Genomic DNA, 26615 nt, shown 5'->3' on the forward strand with positions numbered 1-26615 from the left:
GTGTGTGTGTGTGTGTGTGTGTGTGTGTGTGTGTGTGTGTGTGTGTGCGTGTGTGCATTATATATAATATATTATATAATATTCGATTTGATAGGTATAAATAAAGAGAAGTGCTAGAGCTCACTGTCTTTTCAGTTGTCGAACACAAAATAAATGCGAATATTTAATTTATGCATTCGGAAACATACAATATTCGGAATTTTGATTCTGGTTTTTGCTAAACCCCATCTAGAATGTGCAGTAAGAGTTCGAGGCACAACCAAATAACAAAAGAAAAAAAAAAAAACAAAACTGATTTATTATTGATTTACATGTAAAACGCATGTTAGTCAAATGTTTTCATTGAATTTTTTTTTCACCATCAGATGTGGAATCAACTAAATTTAAATACAATAACATTGGGTCCAATGCTGATACGCAGTATATGTAAGAGTAACTGCATACGGAATTTGAATGTTTTAGTTTATTTATTTATTTATTTTATTTATTTTTTTTTTTTCTTCGAAATTTTCATTTTCTGAATATGTTATTGTATATAAAAATGATGAGTATAAAGCATATCGTAGGAGCACACGTTTATTAGATTCCCGTAGATATGTACGCCAAAGTCAGAAAGTAAAAAAGGAACGGTTTGATTCGCCTACAGACGAACCTTGCACACATATCCTGGCTTTGTTTAAGGTCATCGTCACACTACGCTCCCCATTATTCCAATAAAAGAGTCGATTCGCATTTCAAAATTATATTCATTATATATACCGTTTGATTGATAGAAATTTATCGAACTTCTTTTTGCGTTCTCTCGTTTACTGATTATATATATAATGGAAATTTGTAAAATTCGATTTTTAAAATTAACACGAAAACATTTAACTTTACATTGCAGTTTTTGTTAATTTGAAAATTTCAAAGGGCATCAGTGAAGGGTGAACTAAAGTTCGGCAATTTGACGGTGATTCGCATTTCTGCTGAATGTTGTTAATGGAATTCGACAGACAACAAGTAAACTTAAATTGTAACTTTTCATTTAGTTAGTTCGTTGCAATGCCTAACAATTGTGTACGCGAAACGTAATTTACGTACGCTAAGGGAAATATAAATAAACATATTTCCTGAAAGTTTACACCTGTGATAGTACAATCGCGCTACAAACAAGTACGCTTTTAAAGTTCTCAAAGCCTCCGTACTTTCATGTTATTCTCTTTGTGGCATGAAAATGCTGTAACTGAAGCAAATATTAACAATGGGTATGTATGTGGTGCCATGAGAAAAGTAAATAAAATAATTAGATTAAATTCGTTATTATCTTTTTTAAGGAAATCCTCAGAAGTAGAACTGTTTCTAATAAAAATTGCAATTTTTATGTTAAACTATTTTCGGAGATTGTAGTTTGTTTTAAAATTCGCTATGTTCGAGGCAAACCATCAAACCAAACCGCGGAGATCATCTTTTCCTTTTAATTGTTGATGGTTGTATTCGCAAAAAGGTTTACGATAAATCGAAACAAATATTTTATATAGCATATATTTATGCTTTATATATATATTTACATATATTGCATATATTTATGCTTTATATATATATTTACATATATAGCATATATTTATGCTTTATATATATATATATATATATATATGTGTGTGTGTGTGAGAGAGAGAGAGAAAGAGAGAGAGAGATTGAAAAATATGCAAAGTATAGCTTTGTTCAAGGATAGCAACGTTCAAAACGTGGTTATAAAATGACCCAAGCCAAATGCATTGTGGTTTTACATCGTAATACTTGTCTGTTAAAGTTAGATGCAAGCATGAAATTTTAAACTACATCCAATCTACTTATTGCATGAAGCTGTTAACTGTGTCGACCTCTTCAACTATATACTCCGTTCACTTGTCAAGCACAGAGCAAGAGACCGCAATATGAAATTAGATTGTTATGAAACGATTTGGCAACGACGAAACAATGACAAAAATATTTTCTAAAATTTCATTACTATAGCAAATACGCACTCATCATGATGATGAAAATTTATGAGGAAATCGGACATGGACGGTTAGACGGATCAATTCGTCACGTACATATTCGTCATACAAACTTAATTGATTAAGGGCATTACGATAAGATAAAATGATTGAAAGATTTTGCATTTATAACTTTAGAGAATAAGTAATAGAAGATTAGGATAAGCACTAATGCAAATGCCGATCATAAGTGAAAAGGTGAATTTATCTTCAATGAAATAATACGAAAAAGAGAAGATAGCGTTAAAACTTGACTCGCTTGATCGCATTTATCAATTTGTCATTGAAAATATTGCAATCATTGTTTCATTCCATTTGAAATGCATAATCGATACGAATGTTTTATTCTAATTCATCGTGATCATCTTTCTCTACGGATTAAAAGCGGCGAAATTAAAAAATGTCGCGCAAGCTTATCCAAATAGTTATCACATCTCATATGAAGTTTCATATCAATCCATGTCTTAAGTAGCTAATAAAATGATGTTTCTTTCGAAACATTCTTCTAAGAAAGTTCGTTTTATGATTCGAAGATATCGGTACTCAATCAATTCACAATAATGTCCTCTCCTGTCACTATATCATAGCAGCAGTCTAGTCTAGTGGCGTAGTGGAAAACATATACTTTCTTAACTTAACATAAACATTACGAATTTATTACAACTGAAATCTGGATAAAATCTACATTGGTTGCCTTCACTGTCTAAGTAATTGAGTTGAAATTAACCTTAGCGTACTTACCCTTTTTAACTGTATGTATACTTGTGCATTGAAATCGTTGAGTACAACATAATTATTGAAACAAATGAAAACGATTTTCGTAAATATACGCGAGCGGAGGTGTTATAAATTACAACTTGTGTACATGCAACGATTACTGTTTGATTTTGTAAATGTTCGCAAATATATGCACACGCGCGTATATACATACTAAAGAAAAACAATCGCGTATTAAATGTTTACATTAAATTTCATTCAATGCGTATCCTTGGGAATACGAATTTAATCAGAATTTTTTCTTTATCACGCTTAAAGTGTATCTCCGTCGAGTGCATATGATTTATGTTGGATTTATTAATTAAAAAAAAAATAAGGTAAAAAGAAGAATTCGAAGCTGAAAACGTTTAAAAAAGATTTTTCACTCATACTTTTAAAATTGTAAAAAGCATAGAGAATGAAAAATTTCGTTTGCCTGATATGCTTTAATCAAATTAATGGTGCCGGTGTAGCGAGGGTTCTTTCCTTCGTTTTTTTTCGATGATGTTTTCAATAAATACAAGCGCCCCTCGCTTAACACGGTGCTTGCAAAGCACGATTCCGATACGGCACAAAATTGACAAAAAATTTCGATTCAAAAAATCGAAAATTTAGTTTTTTGCTCCTCATCGAACAATTGAAGGGGTATTAACGTTTGCAACGCCTCCCGGAAGGAAATTTTAGAGACCCCACCAATTATTATAGGTATTGTTCATCGGTATAATATTTCGGAACACGGCCGTCTGTCCATCTGCATAATGGCCATCTTAAATATCCATCTGGCCACTAAAATTGAAGCTATTGATTTAAAATTTGGGAGAAATATTAAAAGTTCTTGCACGCAAACTGGTAATGAGAATTGGCCAAATCAGCCGAAGGGCAGATCTACATTATCATCAAAATTGAGAACATTTTGTTTTCCAAAAAGAATAAAAAATTCGATTTTTGCTCATTAGTCATACGAACGTGAGAAATTGATACGAATTAGTTGTGTTAAGCGAGTAACGCCTGTACTCAGTTTTGTTTCTATAATGTAAAAACCAGAAAATAAATTTATCGATTATATTGAACCACGAACCACGAATCTATAGCTTTTGGCTTTGCATTTGGCAAAGCAGACGCATGTGCGTGACATTTATCAGGATGTTTACTCTATAAGCGACAAGATTGTCTTCAATATTTTGCCTTTTATGCAATGTGTTAATTAGGCGGACGCATTTACTGATTTATCATTGTTATGGTTATACGAAAAGTGTAATTTTAAGTCAGATTACTGTGTGGTCATCAAACTCATATATAGTAATCGAGTAAACAACAATGACGACAAAGAAAGCAACTGATTACATATTCACGACTATACGACATTTACTTTGCATTCATTTTAAGTAAATTAACAGAAAGAGGAGGCAATTGAAAATTTAAAAAATTGTTAGCGGACTCGTAGCTAAAAACAGGATAGTAAGTAAAGTATTAATTCGGAGTGGGATAGTTATTTAATATAATTTCCTCTATTATGGCTTAAAACTCGCAGCATGCGTAAATTTTTCTACGTGAAGTTGAAATTACTTAGGTTGGAATATATAAAAAATTATTTCTTTCATGCGGTTTCTAGTTAATTCTGTGCAACTTGAATTTGAAGGAGAAGTATTTCAGTATTTTTCAGGTTGCAATAAATGCTCACGAGTTTCCTGAAGATTGAGTTTATGCGACACAATAGCGCTTTTTTTAACGCAACTATTTAACCGCATAACTATAAATGGTATCAGTTTTCAAGTGGTTCTATTCACTATTCGGGAAGCTAGCGTCAGTAACTATGAACTAAAGGGCAGCGTAATATTAAACTGTGTTCGTGACGTCTCATTTGTGGATAACCATACAAACTTTTGCGTTAGCCTTCGTCTGAGTCTTTTAATAAAGAGCTACGGATATCTGAATGCATTTTTGAATTTGAAAATTTAGAGGTAATGACAATACGAGAGACGGTTGGGGACGTTCATTGTAGGTCCGGCTCTGTCTATTCATTAATAGGTGGTCGTGTTGTACGCGTTTGCATATTGCGTCCTCGTCAGGCAGGCGAGGTCTTTCTTTTTGATTTTTCCTCTTTTATGACAGTAATTGAATAACTGAGGGCGACGAGTCGCATAGGGATCTTCAGAGCTCAGGTTTGTCAGAGAATTTTCCCGTTTTTAGCGTAGTATTGTTGCAACTCGGTTTTTTGGGCTTTGTTCTTGTATATATTCCAATAAGTTGAAGTTTCCCACGCATAAATGAAAGAGATAGGCATAGAACTTGCTCTGGTCAATGACAATTTTATGTCCATGTGCATAATATAGATTAGTCCCATTTACTGCAGCTTTACCGAGTTGTTTCCGGCTGTACGGCATCTGAAAGTCTGACTCGAGGCTTTAGTTTTCTCTCCAATTTTGTTTTTCTTTCTCTTTTATTCTGAACCCCAAAGCTTCTTTTTGCTTCTGCATACCAGCGGGGATTTAGTGCTAGCTATGGCTGGCCCGATTAGCGGAAAGAGCTTGTTTGTTTGGTCGTTGTGGTGTTGCATTGTAACAGGATGCCTTAAGCCAGACGTTTTAGAAGGGGATACCAAACGGTGAGATACGTCTATATACGTGTCTCCATATGCGGCTCGTAAAAAACTCTACAACTTTATAAAGATGTTTGTGTATTTAAAGCGAAGTACATCCAAAACATTGGAATATGCTATCGAAAGAGATTTTTATTCGCTTTACGTTATTTTTCCTTTATTTTCCATTTCACTCGAATTGTTTTTCGACTCGTTTTATTCGCCTTTTATAATGCAATATTAACTCTTTGTCGTTGTTGGTGTAAAAATCATGTGTTTGACAGTTTCATCCGCAAAAAGGTAACTAGGATTAGTTAGTTGTGTGTGAATTTGGTTTCATATAATGGAAATTTAATTAACATTTTGGAATGCGCGCTTATGCTCTTTAACATGGGTTAAATATCAGTTACATTATACGCGATAGATTGGCTTTAGGTAACCTTGCACAAACTTGATTGTCGCTGTTCACGTTAAGGAGTTGAAAGAGGACAATATAATGAAAATGAAATGAAATGCATACTCCATTTTTTTCGCCTTTGTTATGAAAATTCTGAAAATGTCTGAAAATTGCCTAATTAATTGTTTCGAATAATGAATCATCATAGTGAAAGGCATCAGCAATTTTCGACCGTAAAATATACATATGTGTGTTACTTTTCAGATGTTTTTCAAAACAATGTCTATGGATTGTAGAAAAAAAAAAGTGATTAAATTGATGACGAGATAGATGTTGATGACGGTGATGATATAAAAGAATTGCTTTTTTTTATATCTCATCATGAATATTTAATAAAAGGTTGATTTGAAAGATTTTTCTTTTTTTATATTGTTATAAAAAATATCCATTAAATTGATTGCAATTTTTAAATACTTTTTAGTAAATGCTATAACTGAAATGCAAATACAGCTTCCTTAGTTGAACTGTAGTCTGTAAACATTACATTAATTTTTGTTTTGAAAATTTCCATAACATATTTTAAGTCGATACTTATTTGTATTAATAGGGAAATTTATACAAAACTTTAAATTGTATTGCATAAAATTTAAAGTTAAATATATAATAATATATATATATATATATATCCAATTTCCCAAGCGAAAACTTTAAATTTTATTGCATAAAATATTTCATTATTATTTATTTCCACTGTTCGTACTAGGTAGCTGGTCATAAAAACCGTCCCGAGTTTGAACATATTTATTTTCTCTGGAACAATTCAATGTCAAATATGTAGATAGACCTTATGTTAGCATAATTAAAGAAGGAATTGATTATATTTCTTTTTTTCAGAGATTTACACCATCATTTTAACATATCTCCTTATAACATTCTGACATTGATTTATTCTCAAAATTACTAAGCCAAACAACAAACAACAAACAACAAACATTAAGTTTTTCTCAATATCCTCTTAATATGATACACATTAGATCAATCAGATTTAAATTTTAAGTCCCCTTAATACCGTTTGCCTTTAAACGTTGAATAGCTACACCGTTTAAACTGATTTTTTGCTTATTTTTAGTCATGCGTTCGCTAAAACAATCTGGACAGTGATGATATCCAATTTTTTAGGTTTAAAAGGAAAATTTAATAGGAATTAAATGAGATTCTCACCTCACTGGTTGACTGACGAGTTACGCTCGTAATAAGTCCATATGAACATTTTTATTCTCTAATTTGAGTATATATTGAGATTGGTGTATAACAGAAATGTATGTAAATTTGAAAACTTTTTTTCAGTAAAAAATGAAATTTTCTTCTTCTTATTATTATTATTCGTTACTAATTCAAAGGTAGTTTTTATGGATATGAGAAGGGAGCTTTTAAATCAAAAGTTCGCTCTCGGATGTATGGCGGCGAATCGAATTGCAATGCGATTGGAAAAGTGAAATTTATATGTTTGTGTGTTAAAAATTCAAAAAATGTAATCGCTATTAACGAGACGAGAAAAAGAAGAACTGATTGAAATGAAGATTTTGATAAACCGAGAGAGTTTCAATTATGGCACATAGCTTCTTCAGTATAACGCCTTAAAAGAATTCACCGAAATGACGTTTTGTATGTTCGTAGCATCGATCTGAACTGAAGGCTTTTAATGCCGGCATTTCAATTAATCGGACTTTTGTATACGCTTTATTTTCTTGGATGCGAACATTAGGTAAATATACAAAGGTTTGCATCTAATTTCATGTTTCAAGAACAATTCTCCTATGAGCTGCTAAAAATTTTGCAAAAAGAAGATCAATGGAGTATAAAGAAATAGGCATTAAATAAGTTCGAGCAATGGGAGTTAATTGACTTCGTTCGAGTCTGCCTTCAACGATACCGATTAGTAAAAGCCTAGGCAAAATTAATATAATTTCTAAGTTTCTAAAACATACACACACACACACGTTATTAAAAAGTTCATAGGCACAGTTAAACTTAGTGAAATGCCAAAATTATTTGGCTTGATATTGGCGAACTTAAGAAAATAATTTTCTTTTCCCAAAGTGAGTTTTTATTCAGGCCGGATCTATGTGCATAACAAGCATTCTAAAATTGTATTCATAATGCTAGCGAAGTTTGTTGCACGAATCGTTAACCTCTTTTCACTTACACTGATTTAAGAGAAGTTTTCAGTGAAATGAATCATAATTTATTGGTGTTAGAACTTGATTTATTTTGAGTGAAGTAACACATAAACCCAAAAAAAAGTTCGTAGGATGATCAACTATAAGCAGTAAATTAATGGGTGGGATGTCATGGACACGTATTGATACATTACGTTTGAAGGTTTGTATTATTTGGAAATCATATGAAGTTGTCAACGGTGGTGACGTCTGTATGTAATCCTCATCGAATAAGGTCTTACGCACTTTGTGAATTTAAGAAGTGATCCCATATAGTAAATCAACACACTTATAAAGGTCGCTTTAAATCGTATTTATAATCGATACGATTCTATTGGTCACATTTATCATCATCCTCTTTCTGATTTCCAAAATTCTTACATATATATATAGATGATGTGAAATTGCTTGTATATTTTCATTATCTAGAACGTAATAATTATTATTTATATTATAGATAAAGTAGAGTGTGATGGCGTAAATTAAACTACATATTATGCAACACATATCCGTACGGGTAGTCGAGTAGGTACTAATCGCGACTACGCACAGGGTATTCAAGGGTTCAATTCTCAGCGCGATAGAGTTCACTTTGATCAATGCTTAGTCAGTAGAATTATAGAATTTACCGGTTGGGCCAACACTCACTACTGGTAATATTTAAAAAAAGAAAAAACATGTAACATAACATTTCCACATAAAAAGTGTTCGTTTGATTTAACCATCACCCTGAGCAAACTTAATCATAAGATATCAAATGGTTTCCTCATCTTACTGGTTTCAATTGTTCGAATTTCGAACTATATAACTATCACTTACCGTCTTAGTTATATAAAAATTGTTTGATGATTAATTTAGAGTCTTCGAAATTATGTGATTTAAAAATAAATTTTACTTTAATTTTAATTTAATTCAATTCAATTTGGTTGAAACCATTTTCGTTTTTGAATACATTTGCTTGCAACTAAAAACCCACAAGCCATAACCCATAATGTACATATTACACTTGTATTAGTTAGTTGCAAATCATATGCGAAGAAAGAAGAGAATATAAAGACGATTCGGGTCATCACTTTGCTCTCTTGCTAACCACTGTTAAGTGTCAGTATTGGCCGAACTCAGCTGTTCTAGGAGCTGGCTAATGTTCTGTTAAGAACTTTGAAAGATTCATCAAACGGAAGGAAAGGAGTGTTCCCGTATCGACTTGAGCGCGCATTATTTGAACGTTCAAGGTAAATATAAGCGGTATTAATATAAAAAAGGTCTCCCCCGGCCGAGAATACTAAAGAGGTTGGCTTGAAAGATTAACAATCTAAATTTTAGATGGTCTTAGAAATACAAATTTCAAGGGGCATTTTATATAGGTAAAGGAAGCCTCTATGCAAAAGAATAAGATTAAGACAATAACAACAAAAACATAAATAAATAAAGATTACAAAGGTTTAAATAAACTAGATTATAAAAGTTATTTTTATAAAATACATATATAAGAGTATTAAAAAGAGTATGACACAAGCAGGTATGCTGCGCTATCATTATTCTCCTCTAAGAGGTACATTTGGTTTTTAGGTTTAGCTAAACCTACATAGATGCATAGATATGTAAATGACATTTAGGTTATTGTTATTTAATTATTAATAAATAAAGTAGATAAAGGAGAACACAAAAAATTATAAATTCTCCTATGTTACCTTTTTATCCGATCACGTCTTCCATTTCATAGACGATTTATATGACCTTAAGTTTATTTGTATAAATAGTTTGAAAAATTTTCTTAATTTTTTGCTTTTTAAATAACATATCTTTTGAAGAAAAATTATTACTTTTCATTTTATTGCGTTATTGCGAAACGATTTCAATCAATCAAAGTATTTGCCGATATAAAAATTTTTGCGTTTTATGCGATCAGATGCATAGGAGTGAATGTGGAATATGGCTTTAATTTTTATATTATTGGCTTTCCTAATAGTAATCGTGTTCTCTATTTAGTACGAATCCTTATCAATTTGTATTATTTGATAATTGAAAATGATTTCGAATCTATTCTATATTGGCATTCGGTTACAACGTTAATACGTGTTGAAGTATTTAATATGAGTGTTTGTGACTATTTGTGTTTAATTTTGCATTACATACGCGCTAATAACTATGTATTGTATATATACATATGTAGATATCGGGTGGTAAGTAGCGTTCAGGCCAGTTAAGTTAATTGGGCTTTCTTTGCCCTACCTAATTTAATTGGCAACCGCATTTTAAAATTTCATTTTAACGATTTTATATTCCAAATTTGTTTGTGCGTGTTCTGTTTGCGAATATATGGTCGTTCGTATTGCTTTAACCGCATTACTTTAATCATCAACATTTAACTGTAACTACAAATAAATTGATCTCATATAAGTCAATATTAGGTTTATTGACTTACTATGCTGTTCGCTCACTAATTCATTAATTTATCCTTTGGAACGGATGAACGATAGTATCAATTAGATCATATATATCAATGGTTGTGTTAAAAATATCTATTGAAGCTGTAACAGGAAATTTGTATAAACGTGCTCTCTGCAAAACATTAAACATGATATACTTACTATAAGACCAACTTATAGTATAATCTCATTCCCATCAATACACATTACGAACATTAATAATAGAGCAAAATTAATTAAGTTAAAATGCGTTTTAATAAATAGCGATTCGCAAGCAATAGATAGATACATAGAGTTTTTGCCAACCCAACCAATTCTAAAACAAATATGTTGCATAAACTTTTCAAACAAAGAGTTTAAAGGTTGGCAAATACCCGTTCACTTGGATGAATGGGAGAAAACGCAATATGAAATGCGATAGAAATTATTATAATTATTTATTTAACATCCGCCAGGTAAACTCAGAAAAAATATCGCAAACTAAGAAAACGATTCAATTTTCTACTTTTGAATGAGTTTCGAATCTTCTGTAAATTCAATGTAATAAATACAAGAATAGGAGACAACATTTTTCCTATTACATACTATATTGACTGCACTTAACAAATATTTTCCAGTTAGTTGCTTTATGTACAAAGAAAGATTTCTGCTTTATACATTTTCCCATTTGAAATTTATAGTAAGTGAGTGTATCGTCAAAGAAGTTTTTTAGAAACGTTTCAATCAAATAAGTGATTGAGACATTAATATGACTGTGATATGATTTAATTATGACTGCCGGTAAGCTAAGGAGACAATTGAATAGGTAAAGAAGTATTTAAAAATTTGAAAAAAAAATATATTATTATATGGTTGAATGAAAAATTCAGAATCGATTTAATCATTCCGATGAGTCTCCATGCGGGAAAAGGCGATGCTGGCCTTTAGTTCAATTCTGTTGTTCTGTTCTGACTAAAAAAAGCGAGCACCGAGAAGCGAGCTATCAACTTTCACTTTTTATATGGTTTTCTTCTTTAATTTTTGTACGGTTATGTTAATTTCCACGTACATCTGGTTCGTTACTAGAGGAATGAGAATTTTCAAGTTGTTATATTTACGAAGAATTATATAATATATGCTTGATTAGTCTATAATTGTAGCGACTCCTGCAACAAACAAACAAAAATTAGCTAACCACGTACAAGCTGTATCGGTGTTAAGCATGCTACAGATACATTGCCCGAAGGCACTTCATATGGTTCCGATCGGTTATGCGACAGCCAAACAGTTGAAAGAACATCTTAAAATTTTCTTTATATTGCCACATTGATGTGATGGATATCAAAGATTCGCTTAACGACGTTTCTTAGCTTTTTATATCCATCGCAGTCGTTGCATTTACTAATTTCTTCAACTTTTGGTTGCCTAGATGTGCCTGCCGGTCTGTCTAGTCACATCACGATCGTGATTGCAAAATTTTAAAATTAAAACAAAATTTTTTTTATAAACATTTTCTTCAGACTATTTTCGGCAATCATCTAAATCAGTCAATGGGTCGATTATCAAAGAACAATATGCATAATCATATAAATATATACTAAATATGTAAGTATAGTTTTGAATTTGTATAACTATTAATAAAACGCTGATAGATCGAGCGAAAATAAAACTTGAAATATCCACAATAGGATAGGATATATACGATAAGATAAGACCATATTATATATACACAATTAATATTATCAAGGGGTTAATTTTACAGTTTATGATCTTAATCAAATATCGTAAAAAGGAGGTAGGTGGGTGTATTAAAAAATTCATATGAAACCATTTGCTTTTTAATTAAAACAGAGCAACGATTAATCTGAGCTTGCTAATGAAAGAAAACAAAAGTGTATGAACGATTTCCTGCGGTGAACGCAACAATGAATTTTATGAAACTTTTCATAGAAGGGTGGAATAAAAAACATACACATATAACATGGTAACGATACACGCTACGTTAAAGTGTCATTTACAAAGAAACTTAAACGCACACTAGAAAAGATTAATTGGGATTAATGGAAAAATGAATAGCAACAAAATAAATAAAAACTTTAAGGGAAATTTCATTTCTTAAAATAAGTCTTTGCCAGAATTAATTTTACGATAAAATATTAATAAAGTCGTTGAAAGCCTGTGTAAATAGCAAATTATATCACGGGCTTGAGGGGAACCTTTATTTTCAACTGCAATTGAAAAGTTTTGAAATTATAAATCATCAAGCTATCATTGAAGCTACTTTATAATCATAATTTGTTTTTCTCTCTCGTCATTTTAATTAATATTCTGAGTAATTAATTTGTTAGGTACATAATATTGAACAGACAAAATTAACAAAAAGCTAAGAGCAATTCCTGAAGAAAAATCCCTACCAAACTAAGCAAAATTTTATATGAAATATGACCTTTCATCTTGTATCTTATACCAGCTTAACATCAGATGTAATCTTGATTCATATATAAAAAAAGTCAATAGTAGAAAAACGTGTATGTATGCCTCGCATTTACGCTATAAGATATCCAAAGTATATTTATTGTTTTCGCATGATGGTCTGCTTCGAATTGATCCGCATATATTTGTAGGCCTTTCATTATTTTCAGTTGAGTTTATGTTGATTCATATTCAACGCCCAGCAAGACTTGCGATAAACCTACCTTTTATTATACCGATTGATCAGAAGTCTGTGTATATGCATGGGTGTGTGCGTTAACGTGTGTGTACGTGTGTGTGTTTGTTTGTGTAGCAATTCTGTCTTATTTATAAGAAAACTTACACTAAATCTGCAATACGAACGATAATCGAATTAAATTTTAAATCCATCTGTTAAGTAGTTTTTCACTACTTTAAACTTGGGAGATGATATGAAAGATTCTCACAAACGCTATGTGCTCTAATGAATTTCAGAAAACGAGACCAAAGATAATTAAAAGTGCATTTCCAACAATATTTTTTATGTAAGCTGTATAAAGATTACAATGACAGTTTTTTTTCTTTTGTAATCGTTCTGATATGTTGGAACGTTTGTTTGGCATACGTAATCATTTCAATATTATCCCTAATGTATTCTTTTCTATCTCATATCGTACGCAGCTACTGATGAAATGAATATATAAAAAGGCTATAATTACTTAAGGGTGTTTATGGTCACATAAACAGTTATCCGGATATTCCAGCATTAAATATTCTATACCACTGCGCTTAATGCAGCACTTTTGCAAATAAGGCGTTATGCGGAAAGTGCTTGGATTTGCGTCATTGCCAATATCGTTCATCATTGCCCCAAGATCGATTCGTGTACCAAATTGAATTAGGAAATATGCTAAAAATTGGAACCTGTAGATTAAACACAAATACATATGATGGACGGATGGACAGACGAGCTTGGACAGATACGGAAAATAATTAATTTGAATCGATCGATATAATAAAAGGTAGGTCCTCCACAAATCCTTCGGGCCTTTGTCTACTTACGCGCAAACTTATTGTATCCTTGTATAAGAAGAAGCTACGAAAGAAAGAGAGGACTTTCAATTCGCTATAATAACTTTTAAATATGTCCATCAAGTTGTAGTAGTCGTCAGCGAATTGTTCGCTATTAACAATTAAAAGTTCGATCTTTTGCTTTACTTTTATAAAGTCGTTATGCAAATAATTTTGTTTAATTTCAATTGGATTCTTTTTCCTAACAAAAATTTTACAATTATTGGTAAAAGAAGAAAGAGAAAGAACAAATCTTTGCCTACGAATCCCAATTAAAATTCGAAGGTCTCATTCTTCGGTGATAATTTTTTTTTTTTAATGTTTGCAACGCCTAGTAGGAAGCTTTAGAGACCATAAAAGGTATACATAATCTTACTTAAAAATTAAATTTTGAACGTAAACATTCTCCTGACAAAAATGAATCTATTCATAAATTTGCGAAAATATTGCAAGTTCTTGCATGCAGATTGATATTGAAAACGAGCCAAATCATTGTAAGTACCAGGCAAACTGAAAACAAGTTTCTCAGAAGGAATAAAAAGTTGATTTTTTGCTCACTGCTCATAAACTATAGCAGATAAATTTACAAACTTTGGTACATATATTCTATGGGCGATGTTGCACTAAAATTGACCACGCTTACTCAATATTAGGGTGTATCAAAATTTCACTTGTTTTTTGATACCTTCATAACGCGCCGAAGCAAGTGTCAACAAACCCCATAAAGTATATAAATTCTTGATCAATTTCAAATTCGAAATGCAAGTGAGCATGTCCGGCTGTTCGTCTGTCCGTATGTAAGTCTGAACGAGAAATATTGCATACAAATTTGCAAAAGAATTTAGAAAAATAATGAAACATTGATTTCCGATGCTCTAATTATATCACTTTAGGGCATGGCTGGTATAATTTAAGTCTACCTTGTTCGCTCGCCTTAAGGGCGGATGCAATTAAAAAATTTTTTGTAAAATGACTTTTTTATGGTAAATTGGAATAAGTTGTCGCTGACCAATGAGATTAGATTACATTTGACTCATGTTTACTTTTTTAATACTCACGTGTTGTTAACCTTTGGAAAACACTTACCATAGATTTTCTCTTGGATTTATTTCTTATGTTTTCTCGTTCCTCTATCTCGCATGATGTTATATGTTTCCACTATGAATATCATGAGTTTATTCTCTTTGCAATAAACAAACATAGGCTTAAAAGATCCAATGATATTACTCGATAAAGATCCAATAACTCTCAGTTAATTTTAGCATTTTCATCTGTGCACCCGTCGATTCTTCGTTGTTGTAATTATCCAAGTGGCAATAATTGAGATTGACCTTTTTTATTCGGGCAAGATCCACGATTACAAATTTCACACCGTTTCGCCTAATAGAATATTTAATTTATTTTCACAAAGAAAATATCCAAAATTATGCCTTGCTTCAAAGTAAAGACATACTTTTCATGGAAGCCTTTTCATGGAAATGGGCACAAAATGTGAGCTGACCTTCTTTCAAATTTAGTAAATTTTAATTTGTTCTAAATCTTATCTTATTACTCGCTTATTCGCTTGTTTTCATTATAAAGCACTAAAAATTGAACTATACGATGCGTTGAAAATATAGACCTAAGTGTTTCAAGTTTTTCAGAGTTAATTTTTATGCCTAGTTACTATCATGGAAAATATATTAAACATTAGGTCTTCTTTTGCCGGATAAAAGTATATTTTCGTAGAAACAATTATGTGAGAGATGATTTAAAAAATAGATCCATGTGGTTCAAATTTCGACCACTTACTTCATTTTTATGTTAAATTACCATCATGACCGACTTTTCATCTTAAAACATTAACAATTACTCGTTTCTGGCATATAAAATTTCTTAGAGAATCCTCATATGCGGTGGTATCGAAAAGACAGATCTGCCTGGTCTAAATTCGGTAAGGTTGATTTGTATGCCTGCTTTACTATTGTGAACTAATTTTCACTATGAAATATAGAAAAATTACACCTTTTTACCGTATAAAAATTCAGGTTTCGTAGAATGGTTTATATGAGAGGCGGTTTAAAAAATTACCACAGCCGTCGTATGAACCTACCTATGAGCCTACTTTTCAATTTGAGGCAATTTTGAACCATTCCAAGCATATGGATTAACATAATTAAATTAGCTTAGCATTTCACGTTTTTCAATAGCATATATGGGTTATAAGGTGTCAGGATGAAATCGTCTGCAGATCTTGAACGGAATGTGAGAATGTGTTTGTGTAATATAGTCCAAATTTGTCGTATATATCATATATATTTATTCCGAAAATTTTGTTAGTTCAAATATGCAGGGGCTTGCGTCCAACACGTGTATCCGGTGAGGTAATTATCAGTGTCAATTAACCCAACTTTAGTTAATGTTTTTAAATCAAAACAAAAACGAATGAAACGAGAAAAAATCGCCTGCAAAAATTACCAATACTTACTTGTAATATAATCCAATAACCCCGAAAGTATATTTCAACATTTTGTTGGAACGCTGACACAGTCTGCATAGGTTACCAGCGTCCTGCATTAAAGAATATGAGTGAAAAAAATCATAACAATTTAAAAAATTTGTAAATATCTTCCGAACATTTTTTATTTTGTTATTCTTTTCATGTTTACGACGCGTCAGCTCTTGTATGCGCATATTGTAGTGAAGAGACTGTTATCTGATGATAGCCATTATTCAAGAAATAGGTTAATTTTATGAAAACGTAGTAAAGAAACATTACGATGAAAACAAGTGGAAACAAGTAATTAAAGTAAAGCATGTTAAAGTTTTCAATAGCTTGCGCGGTTTACATTTCACATTTATACAGCACCGGATCATGTTAAGTGCATAGTATTTTATCCGGTGCGGGGCATAAATTATTGATGATGTAATTAACTACTATTTTCTAACAGCATATTTGCCTTCTTCATGCTTATTCTATATAAGTGCAAATTAGCGCGTACTTATCGCAAGCAGAACGTTACCCACTGATTACTCATTAGCAAATACAAAAAAAAAAATCTTTTCCTTTGTCGCTGATTATGTAGAAAATTCATTTGTTATATTCTAAATTACCTTCGGTACGCAGAAGAACCTGCATAGACTTATCCTTACCTTTATTATATCAATCGATTCAGAATCATTTTGTGACGTGGTTTCAGCATGCCCCGCCCCGTCTGGCTTGATTTCTTGCGTTCAACTTACTAGTCACAATTGTTGAGATAATGATGATGATGATGATGATTTGATACTTCGATCTGTCTTAGCTTAAGGACGAAATTTTGCATGTTCTTTAAAAATTATTAAATAAACCCAAAAAAAAAAAGAAGAAATTCCTAATCTCCATATCGGTTTTCTTCTGCTTAATATTGCACTCGAAACAGCGGTAGAAATTGCATAAACTATCCAATGAAGTTGAATATTTTTTTGAAAAAAATCAATTCTCTTTACATCTTAATGACAAAAATTTATTTAAGCAATTTTAAAATTAGCTAATAAAAACGTTTAACAATTAATATCTCTTTTTGTCTTTATTTTTTTTATATTTTTTTTTATTTTCTTTTTTTGTCAAGATAAGAAAATTACATAAGAAGGATGCCTTTCTTTAGCACCTTTTTTTTGTTCGTTCAAGATGAATGCATAAAATTTATTATTAGAGTTATTGTAATCATACTTTCTTTACTTTTATGTAATTTCCTAAAAGAATCGTCGCGTAGCTTGTACAGCTCTTACCATTAGTTTAGATATAATTCGGTTACATTAAATTGTACATATAAAAATTATTTATTTCTTTAATAACATTTTACTACATTTAATGTTTTTACTTGTACTCGCCATTGAAAAATCAGGCCATACAAATTTGCGTTTAACTATGTTTGGTCATCCGTCTTATTCTCGAATTACTATAGCCGGAATAATTGAGATTTGAAAGAAAACTGAAAAACTTATCACATGTAATGTTGGTCTAATTTTACATAACAAGTTTGATAGGAGCCGCCATACCAACGCTCGCGTACTAGCTATTAAAGGAGAAACTGGTTTGGGGGTGAAAAAAGCAAAAGTCATCATATCTTATTAATTATATATATATATATATATATATATTAGATATGAATTAAAAGTTTAATGATTTAATGATTAAAATTTGAAAAATTGTAAAAATACGAGCATTCGAGCCATAATTAGGGGAAGGCCGCTATTTTGCATATGCATACAACTTAAATAATGGGATAATCACGATATGCTCCAACGTGGATGAATTGTAGTTTGCTTTGTCGTACTTTTTTTTGTTTTATATATCTATTTTCATTTATTTACTCATTTATTTTTATTTTATTTTTGTTTTCTTTTGCTTATTTATTTATAGACTTTTTGTTGTTGTTGCTGTTGTTTTTTTCCCCTTATATTTACAATTTATATCTTATTATCAATAAACAGTACTTTTAAAATTTAATTGAATAATTTTCGACATTATGTTAACATTATTTAGTATAAGATATACGTATATTACAAAAAGTTTTGCTCAATTATTTTAATTTTTTTTTTTTTTTTTTATGCTTATTTAATTTATTCATTCTATTTAATAGCAAACTAGAGACAAAAATATCTTTTGTCAAAAAAATTTTTTTTAAAAACTTTTCCTTTTTTCTTCTTTGTCTTTGTCTTTTCTTTTCTATTTTTTTTTATTTTTTTTTGTTTTTACTTTTTTTGTTTAAATTCGTTAAGTTTGTTCCATTTTTAATTAAAACACATTTCGTTTTTTTTTTTTTTTTTTTTTTGTTATACAAGAAAATCTACAGCAAAGATTATTCGCAAAAGTTCGTATTTCAATGCAGTGCAATTTTCATTTAATAAGCATTGAATGCGTTTAAATGCTGCAATCAATGAGATCGATATCTTTACTATGTTGTATAATATCTGCCCCTTATCAGTGTGCATTAAATTAGTTTTCATTAAACTGTATTTGTTTAAATCTTTTTCTAAAAGCAAAAGATCAAAAAGTTGTTTACACACTACGTTATTATTGCCAATTTTTAATTGGAAAGTTATGAGTGAAATACAGAGTTGATATTGTTCTTTTTATTAAATTTATTGTATAATTTTTTTTTTTTTTTTTTGCGTTTTCCAACACAAATGGTTTTAGAGCACATAATAAATAATCAAAAAAAAAAAAATTGCTGCACATCTCATGTCAACATTTGCTTGCACATAACTCTCGCACGCTCAGAATGATTCACTGTGAAGTCTTTTATTCGCATCGAGTTCGTGTAATTCGTACCCAGTTCATGAATAATTAAGTTTTCATATACTAAAGGAAATCAGACCTAACTTAGGGTATACTCTGTTCGTCTATTGTTTTATCTGAAAACGTTTACGCAATTAAGTATCTTTTGTTTTTTTTAGGTTTTCACTTTGAATTAATAGTTTTTTTATTTTTATTTTACATAATATTTTTAATCTATTCTTTATAATTTTACAAAAATCACACTTAGACACATATTATTATTTATTATAATCAAAATTATTCAATACATTTTTTCCGACTTGTTTGGATTGTGACTTCATTTCGAATTTTTAATAATTCTTTTGATAATTAAAACAACCTTAAATTGTTAAAAGTTAATAATAACTTCTCCTATAGATTCTGAGCAAGAACTTTTCTCACCTAATTTATATCATGAAATTAAATTAAAGGAGAAGAAATGAGACAGAGACAGACAAAGAGAGAGAAAGAGAGAGAGTGAGAGAGAGAAAGAAGGAAAGAGTGGGAGAGGGAGTGAGAGGGGGATGACGCGTGAGCGAGGGAGGAAAGAGTGAGAGCGAGAGGGAGTGTGTAATGTGGAATGATATGGGAAAAGGTAGGGGAAGAGAAAATTCATGAAATGATAAGAAGTATACGACTTCAAGGTCCTCATATACCTCCATATCTTATATGTTCAAATATCTCACAGCATTCTTTTATCCCACTAACTATAGGAGCACGCGTACCTTGATACCGTAACTACATGCTTTAGTTTACTGACTTCTAATGTATATTGTATAAGTATTATGTATAATATTTACATAATCTGTGCTTCTGAATTATTTTCTTTTTTTTTTTTTTTGTTTTTTGTTTTTCTTTTTTTTTTTTAGTCAATCTTAATATCCCTAGCGAGATAATTTTATAAATTCGTATGTATTACATGACTTTCGTAATTATTTTCCATTTCAGCAGTATTCTCAGGGAGAATTTTATTAGTTTCCATACTGTTGTTTAACATAAGTAAAGTCGTATTTTTTGCTGTTCCGGTTATAGAAAGTGTAGAAGTATTGAGTGGCGCAGTCAACAAACTATTATTGTGTTGAACGCTGCTTGGGTAAATTATATTACATGCCTCGTTAGTGGTGACTGTTGTAGTGCAAGTAACGCTTGTTGTTGCAGTAGTCGACGATTTCATTAATCCTTTGCCATTGATATTACTGCTTGTTATTAATTGTTGTTTTTTCATGTTGTTCTCCTTATGCTTTTGTGAACTCCTTATATTACTCTCAGTGGCACTACGTGCTTTACTCCATTTAGGAAACATACTGTGCTCGACTTGTAATTGTGCATTTACATCCTTTCGTGTCGCACAAACGCACGCCTTCATAAAGGACTTCTTGAAATTGTCGCTGAGGAAGGCATATAGCACAGGATTCATAGCGGAATTTGAATAGCCCAGACAACTCACCAACAGGAAGATGGTTATCTCGAGCCGCGAAGCGCAAAAGGCTGGGGATGCTATCAAGGCCACCTGGCATACCCAATAGGGCAACCAACATAGTATGTATACTGTAATCACCGTTAAAACCAGTTTAGTTACTTTTCGGTGAGATCGTTTCTTCTCTTTAGATTTATGTTTCGGTCCGACGGTACGCAATTTACGTATTACCAAATAGTAAAAACCCAATATAAAAGTGAGCGGTAGAGCAAAACCCAATGTTAAAGTATACAATATAAATGTAATGCCCGATTGAGTATACTCGGTTTCTGGCCATCTGATGTTGCAGGTCAAACGTTCACCGTTTTTTATGGTACTAGCGAACAATATTACCGGCACCATCAGCAGCACCGAAGTTAACCATGCAACAACCGAGACAATCTTCGACACCAATGGTGTACGATATCTGGGCGAAGAGATAGGATGACATACAGCGATATAACGATCTGCCGACATTATCAATAAAAATATCGATGAAGTAAATTGAGTAATAGATGTGCTAACCATATACGCCTTGCATGGATATTCACCAAATTGCCAACTACCAATTTGCATTGTATATAATAGGAAGGGTATGCAAATTAGAAAGCACTCGTCGGCTATAGCCAGATTGAGAATGTATATATTGGTGACAGTTTGCATTTTGGAAAATCGCAAAATTACATAAATCACTAAAGTGTTGCCAAAAAGTCCTACAACGCATACAAGCGAATACAAAATCATTGCAATTAGTGTTATTACGTTGTGCTGTCCGGATGTGCAAGCATCATTTTCATCATCATTTTCGTATAATAGACTTGCATTTAACAAACTATAATTAAATGCTGTTACTTCTGCATCCAACATACTTATATTTATATGTTTGTAGAATTCATTTCCATTCAAGTGTAAGAGATCTAATGTGGGTAAAAATTGGTCCTTGAAGTTTGCCAAAGTTTTGAGCAAAGTTAGTGTTTTACGATCTTTGGCTAAGTGTAAGTCTAAACTCTGCGTTAAGCTCTTTAAAATTTGAGGTGTTGATGAATATGAAATCGATGGCGTCGCTGGTGTTGCTTGTGTTGTTATTACACTGCTTGAATTCATTATATATAAACCATTTTTCGTTTGAGTTGCGGCATGAGTTATAAAGCTCATTAATAATATCACTGAAATTCGCCTCATATCTTTCTCTAAGTTGATGCTAGTGCCCGTTATGAATAATGTTTTCAAGTGCTACTTGTAGAAAAAATTTTTTTCTTCTCTCATACCGTTCCTTTGTATTTATATACAATTGAAACTGAAAAAGTTGGCTAAAGCAGCATCAAGCGAATTTTATAGCAGTCAGTCATTTTTATTCAATTTCAGTTGCAATAACATCTTTCGTTGCACATACACTTGAATATTTTGAAGGCTCTACGAAAAGAGAGAAAAAGAGAGAGAGAGAGAAAGAGAGAGTGAAAGAGAGAAAGAGAAAGAGAGAGAGAGAGAGAGAGAGAAAAAAAAAAGACGAAATTAAAGCAATATATATCGCAAGATGTGAAAGATACGCTACAACCATGATAGCATACTTACGATGAATGCAAATTCATATAATGAAAAGAAATGCGATGTGTGTTAAGATTAATTTCAGAAATTTTCTGTAATTAAATCTAACATTTTTGTGTATAGATGAGAGCGCAAAAAATTTGAAAACCAAAAGAAAAAAAAAAAAAAAAAAAAAAAACCCAACAGAAATGGTTTTAAATAACTCTGTAAAAAAAATTTTGTCATTAACATTAACTATTCGCTTTTCTTTCTATTCCACTCCTTTTCTGAATTTTAGTTAGTTAGGAATATTTTACATGATTAATGGATCTATACGATATACATTCATATCGTCAATTAATTAGAATGACATTATTTCCAAAATAGTTACAAAAATATTCTGTAAAAAGAGAAATAATAATAAACGTTTGTAATATTTAATAGAGACGTGGATGACACCGAAATTTCTACAGAGCAGTGTAATGAGCTTTTTAATCCTCTATATTGTCATCGTTTCACTGGATTTACACTATCTGCTCGATACTGCAATCACTGCACTCTATGCCATTTGTAATGCAAAAACATAATAAGTGAGTAAATACGAATTTATACAACACCGATAAGGAACTGAGGTAGATCCCCTACCTTTTTATTGCAACGACTGAACTCGGAATTATTTTGTATCGATCGATTCATAGGTTATTTCAAAGTTTGCCAGTCCATCTGTCCGCCTTATATTTTTTTTGGTGCTCAATCTACAAGTCACAATTTTTGAGATAATGTGATAAAGTTTGGTAAACCAACTTGTTTTGGGCAAAGGATGAATGGTTTAGATCGGAGCGCTCTTTCGACTATTCCCCCTTATAATCTTTGGCTCTTTTGACTATTCTCCATATAATTCGGTTTTTATTTTTATTTTTTTTTGTAATTCTTATGAGTATTTAATGATGGGTCGTGGCGTACTGTAGAGTGCCTACTTGTTCTTTCTTTACTGCAAAAATTACTAAGCAGGAAAGGCAGCAAATATTCTACATCAGCAGAACGCACTTAGGCGACATTAGGGAAGGGGGCCTGCTAGCACTGGTTACGATAATTAACCAATAAGTAATGTCCTAGTGTAAGAGAACACTTTCAGGCAAGAATTCGAATTATCTTGTCCCTCAAAAACACATAAACGGAATATGACACTTGTTAGCTCGTGTTTTTTTTTTTTTTTTTTTTTTAATACCATCTGTTAGGATTTTCATAACACAGAATCAGTTTAGTAGCATGATGATAGAAATTGATGTATGCTCTAATAACTGCTTTCGCAGCCGTTAAAAGTTACGCTAAAACATTCTGTTTTCCGTCCAAATCTCTTTTCCCAACATTTGAAGAAACAATCAATTATATGTATGTATGTATGTATGTATGTATGTATGTATGTATGTATGTATGTATATTTTTTAAAATATATTTAATGCATTTCTTAATGCTACAAATCTAATTTTTCAATTTTCTAAGATTATCATATTTTGAGTTCAGTAATTTAAATTTAATTTCTATTATGGGCATTTGCAATTTTGTTGCACAATAGGTTAAAGGAAGATAAAATAATCCGGTTGAAATCATAAAGGAAGGTATGTACATAATACATGTTATGCAATGATCATAAGTTTAGAAATGTTTTTGTAAATAACAAAAGCGTATAGATTTCATTAAGCAAATTGCGTGTGTGTCTAAAAAAAAAAACCTTACATCAAATATGGCGAATATATGCACATATTCATAATTGTACAGAGTATAATATGCAGGCAGTTGATTTCTATATTTGATAGAATTTCTCAAAACAAAAAATACTTTTATATCCATAGCCGAGGGATGAGGGCTGTATTCATTTTGCCAAAACGTCTGCAACGAATGCAGCTTCAGAGACTTCACAAAGATGTGTAGATGTTCTTTATCAGTATAAAATTGTGAAACGATTTAAACATATTCGTCTGTCTGTCCCTCTGTTTCTATGTCTGTTGTAAACATTATCCTGGGCGCAAAACAGGAATTTATCGATTTCAAGTTTGGCAGAAACATTGGAAAGTATTGCATGCGCCTACACTACCATGTCTACTGAGAACGCCTCGGTTTTCCAAAAGAAGTGAAGGATTGGTTTTTTTGCTCCTTACTCATATAAACTGCAACAGATGTATGTAGAAAAATTTTGAACGTTCTATGGGAGATGCTGTAGTCTTGGTACCCTAAATAATGAAAAATGACCACGCCTATTCAATATTGTAATTTAATATCTTTATAGCGCGCAGAAGCATGCTTCAAAGATCCCAAAATGTGTATAAACTCTTGGGTATTTTGAAATTTTGAAATGCACGTGAGCATGTCCGTTTGTTCATCCATCTCTTTATTTGTTTATTTGTCCGTCTGCGCAAATATGCAGTAGTGCCTTTCGCAAAAGTGAAGAAATCGTGTACAATATCCACGCGTTTGTACGAATAAAACTGAGAACATTTTGCTTTTCCTGTTTTTTGCCGATTATATCATAGACTATATAACACAGACAACATATAAATTTTCACTTTTATTCTGAAACCGGAACCAGGAATCAGACGCCCCCACTCATCACAACATTATAGGGTATGAAAATTTAATTCTATTCCTCATCTGCTTTTAATCTCTTTAGGGACCAAAGTGAAGGGTATAAAATACTCGGTCGCCAGCGATTGTAATTTTCTTACTTGCTTGAGTACGAAATGATAAATATTTTCATGCAAGTGCCAACTCCATAAATTTATCGCTACACTTTCGTATATACTACAATTCAGTTTTTGGACTATTTAGCGAGATGATGGATAAGAACACGAAGAATATATACATGTAACTGAGGACTATGGATGGAAAGGATGCGATTGTAAGTATATCTCTCTTCCTATTATTTGATTAAACTTTTTTTTTTTTTTTTTTTTTTTTTTTAATATGACCAAGCGCTTAAAGGATGTCTTCTATATTTGTCACATGGCGATGGGGAACGAAAGAACGGAGGGATAGGAAGTAGCTAGTAACCTAGCGGATGCCTATTCAATTGATAAGCGTTACATCTTCACCTGTTGAACGCTCACTAATGAGTGTTTGGCAGTTTGCGAGAAAAAAACATTCAATAACACTTCATGTGTGACTTGGTATTCTAATTCTATCAACTATTACTTTCAGTAATATTGCTTATAAAGCATGCTGTCACGATTAAGGAGATTGCTGTTCATAACAGATATTCTTAAGAAACGTGAACAATTGCCTTTCAAAAAGCGGAAACTTTGACGAGAGGTATAAAAGTTTCATCTTAACTCCATGATAATTCGAAAGAATGTTTCTTTCATATTCGATTACTTAGAATTTTTAAATGAAACGATTGAGATAAGAGGATTGAAACTGCATTATATACTGGTTCGGTTTCATTTTGAAATTATTTCATTTTTGTCCTTTAAATTATTTGAATAAATCTTTTAAGTTTGTATTAGTTTTTCTCCATACCCTACTATCACATTTATTTGTTACACTCTTAGATAGATTGTAATAGAAAGGAAAAAAGAATATTTAGAATTACTACATCATTTATAATAGAAATAGAAGAGAAATTTTGAAATTCAGTTAGAGTTCATCTCAACAAGTTATGCAAAACATGCCATAATTTATGCTACGTAACTATACAAAGAATTTAACTATAAACCTCAAACATTTCTTTTTTTTTTTAAGATTTCTTTCGTATTTTATATGATGGCTGATTCAAAGTACAAGTACACATAGCTCACATAGGTATATATATATACATATATATCGGTATATATGTAGGTATATATATATATATGTGTGTGTATGCATAGAACCTTTCCAAAAAGAAACTAAGCGACGTTTAGCTTAAATGGAGAAATCACTTATGTAAAAGTCGCTTAACAGTTTCAAGGGCATTGGCATATTAAAGTTCTATGTGTTCCTTCAAAGGAATTTCAAAGAAAATTGAACTAGCATAACATCATTCGAGCAAAGAGCAATAGATTACGTCATAAGGATGAATAAGTGAGTGCTTTTATTTGCTGCACAATTAGGAGAGTCGTTCTATTGTAAATATTATCATAATGAACAATAATATGAATTATTATTATATTGCTGAACAGTGAAGAGAATTATGCGATTCGATAAATATTTAAATGATGCTTTGCATTCACATAAAGGAAAAATTCTTTCATTTCTTTACCTTAACGATTTCATGCAATTATGCATAAGAAGATCTAATTACGGCAAATTGTTGATAGCATACTTTTCTACATTAATTACTCATTCAGTATTTTCGAAGGAAACAAAGAAATAGTCAACAATTGCAAACGAATCGAGAGCTATTTGCACAAGCCATCAAAAATGTGCTTAAAGCGGTTAAAAAACATAGAGAATTGGTTGATCGCAACCCCCTTCAACCCCC

The 26615-nt window shown here is 31.4% G+C and overlaps 1 protein-coding gene across 3 annotated transcripts in view; it reads right to left on the reverse strand.

Moving 5' to 3' along the window:
- Window positions 1–19696: 19696 nt before the first annotated feature.
- The window catches only part of LOC119645300 (somatostatin receptor type 1-like), a 35524-nt gene continuing 28605 nt past the window's right edge, over window positions 19697–26615 (reverse strand). For all 3 annotated transcript variants that reach the window (XM_038045437.1, XM_038045438.1, XM_038045436.1), the window contains exon 2: window positions 19697–22048. In XM_038045437.1, coding sequence (XP_037901365.1) covers window positions 20078–21817 — 1740 coding nt within the window. In that variant the 5' untranslated portion in view covers window positions 21818–22048 and the 3' untranslated portion in view covers window positions 19697–20077. The remainder of the gene's footprint in view (window positions 22049–26615) is intronic.

This window comes from Glossina fuscipes, unplaced genomic scaffold (assembly GCF_014805625.2).
Source record: "Glossina fuscipes isolate IAEA_lab_2018 unplaced genomic scaffold, Yale_Gfus_2 1, whole genome shotgun sequence".
Lineage (NCBI taxonomy): Eukaryota > Metazoa > Arthropoda > Insecta > Diptera > Glossinidae > Glossina > Glossina fuscipes.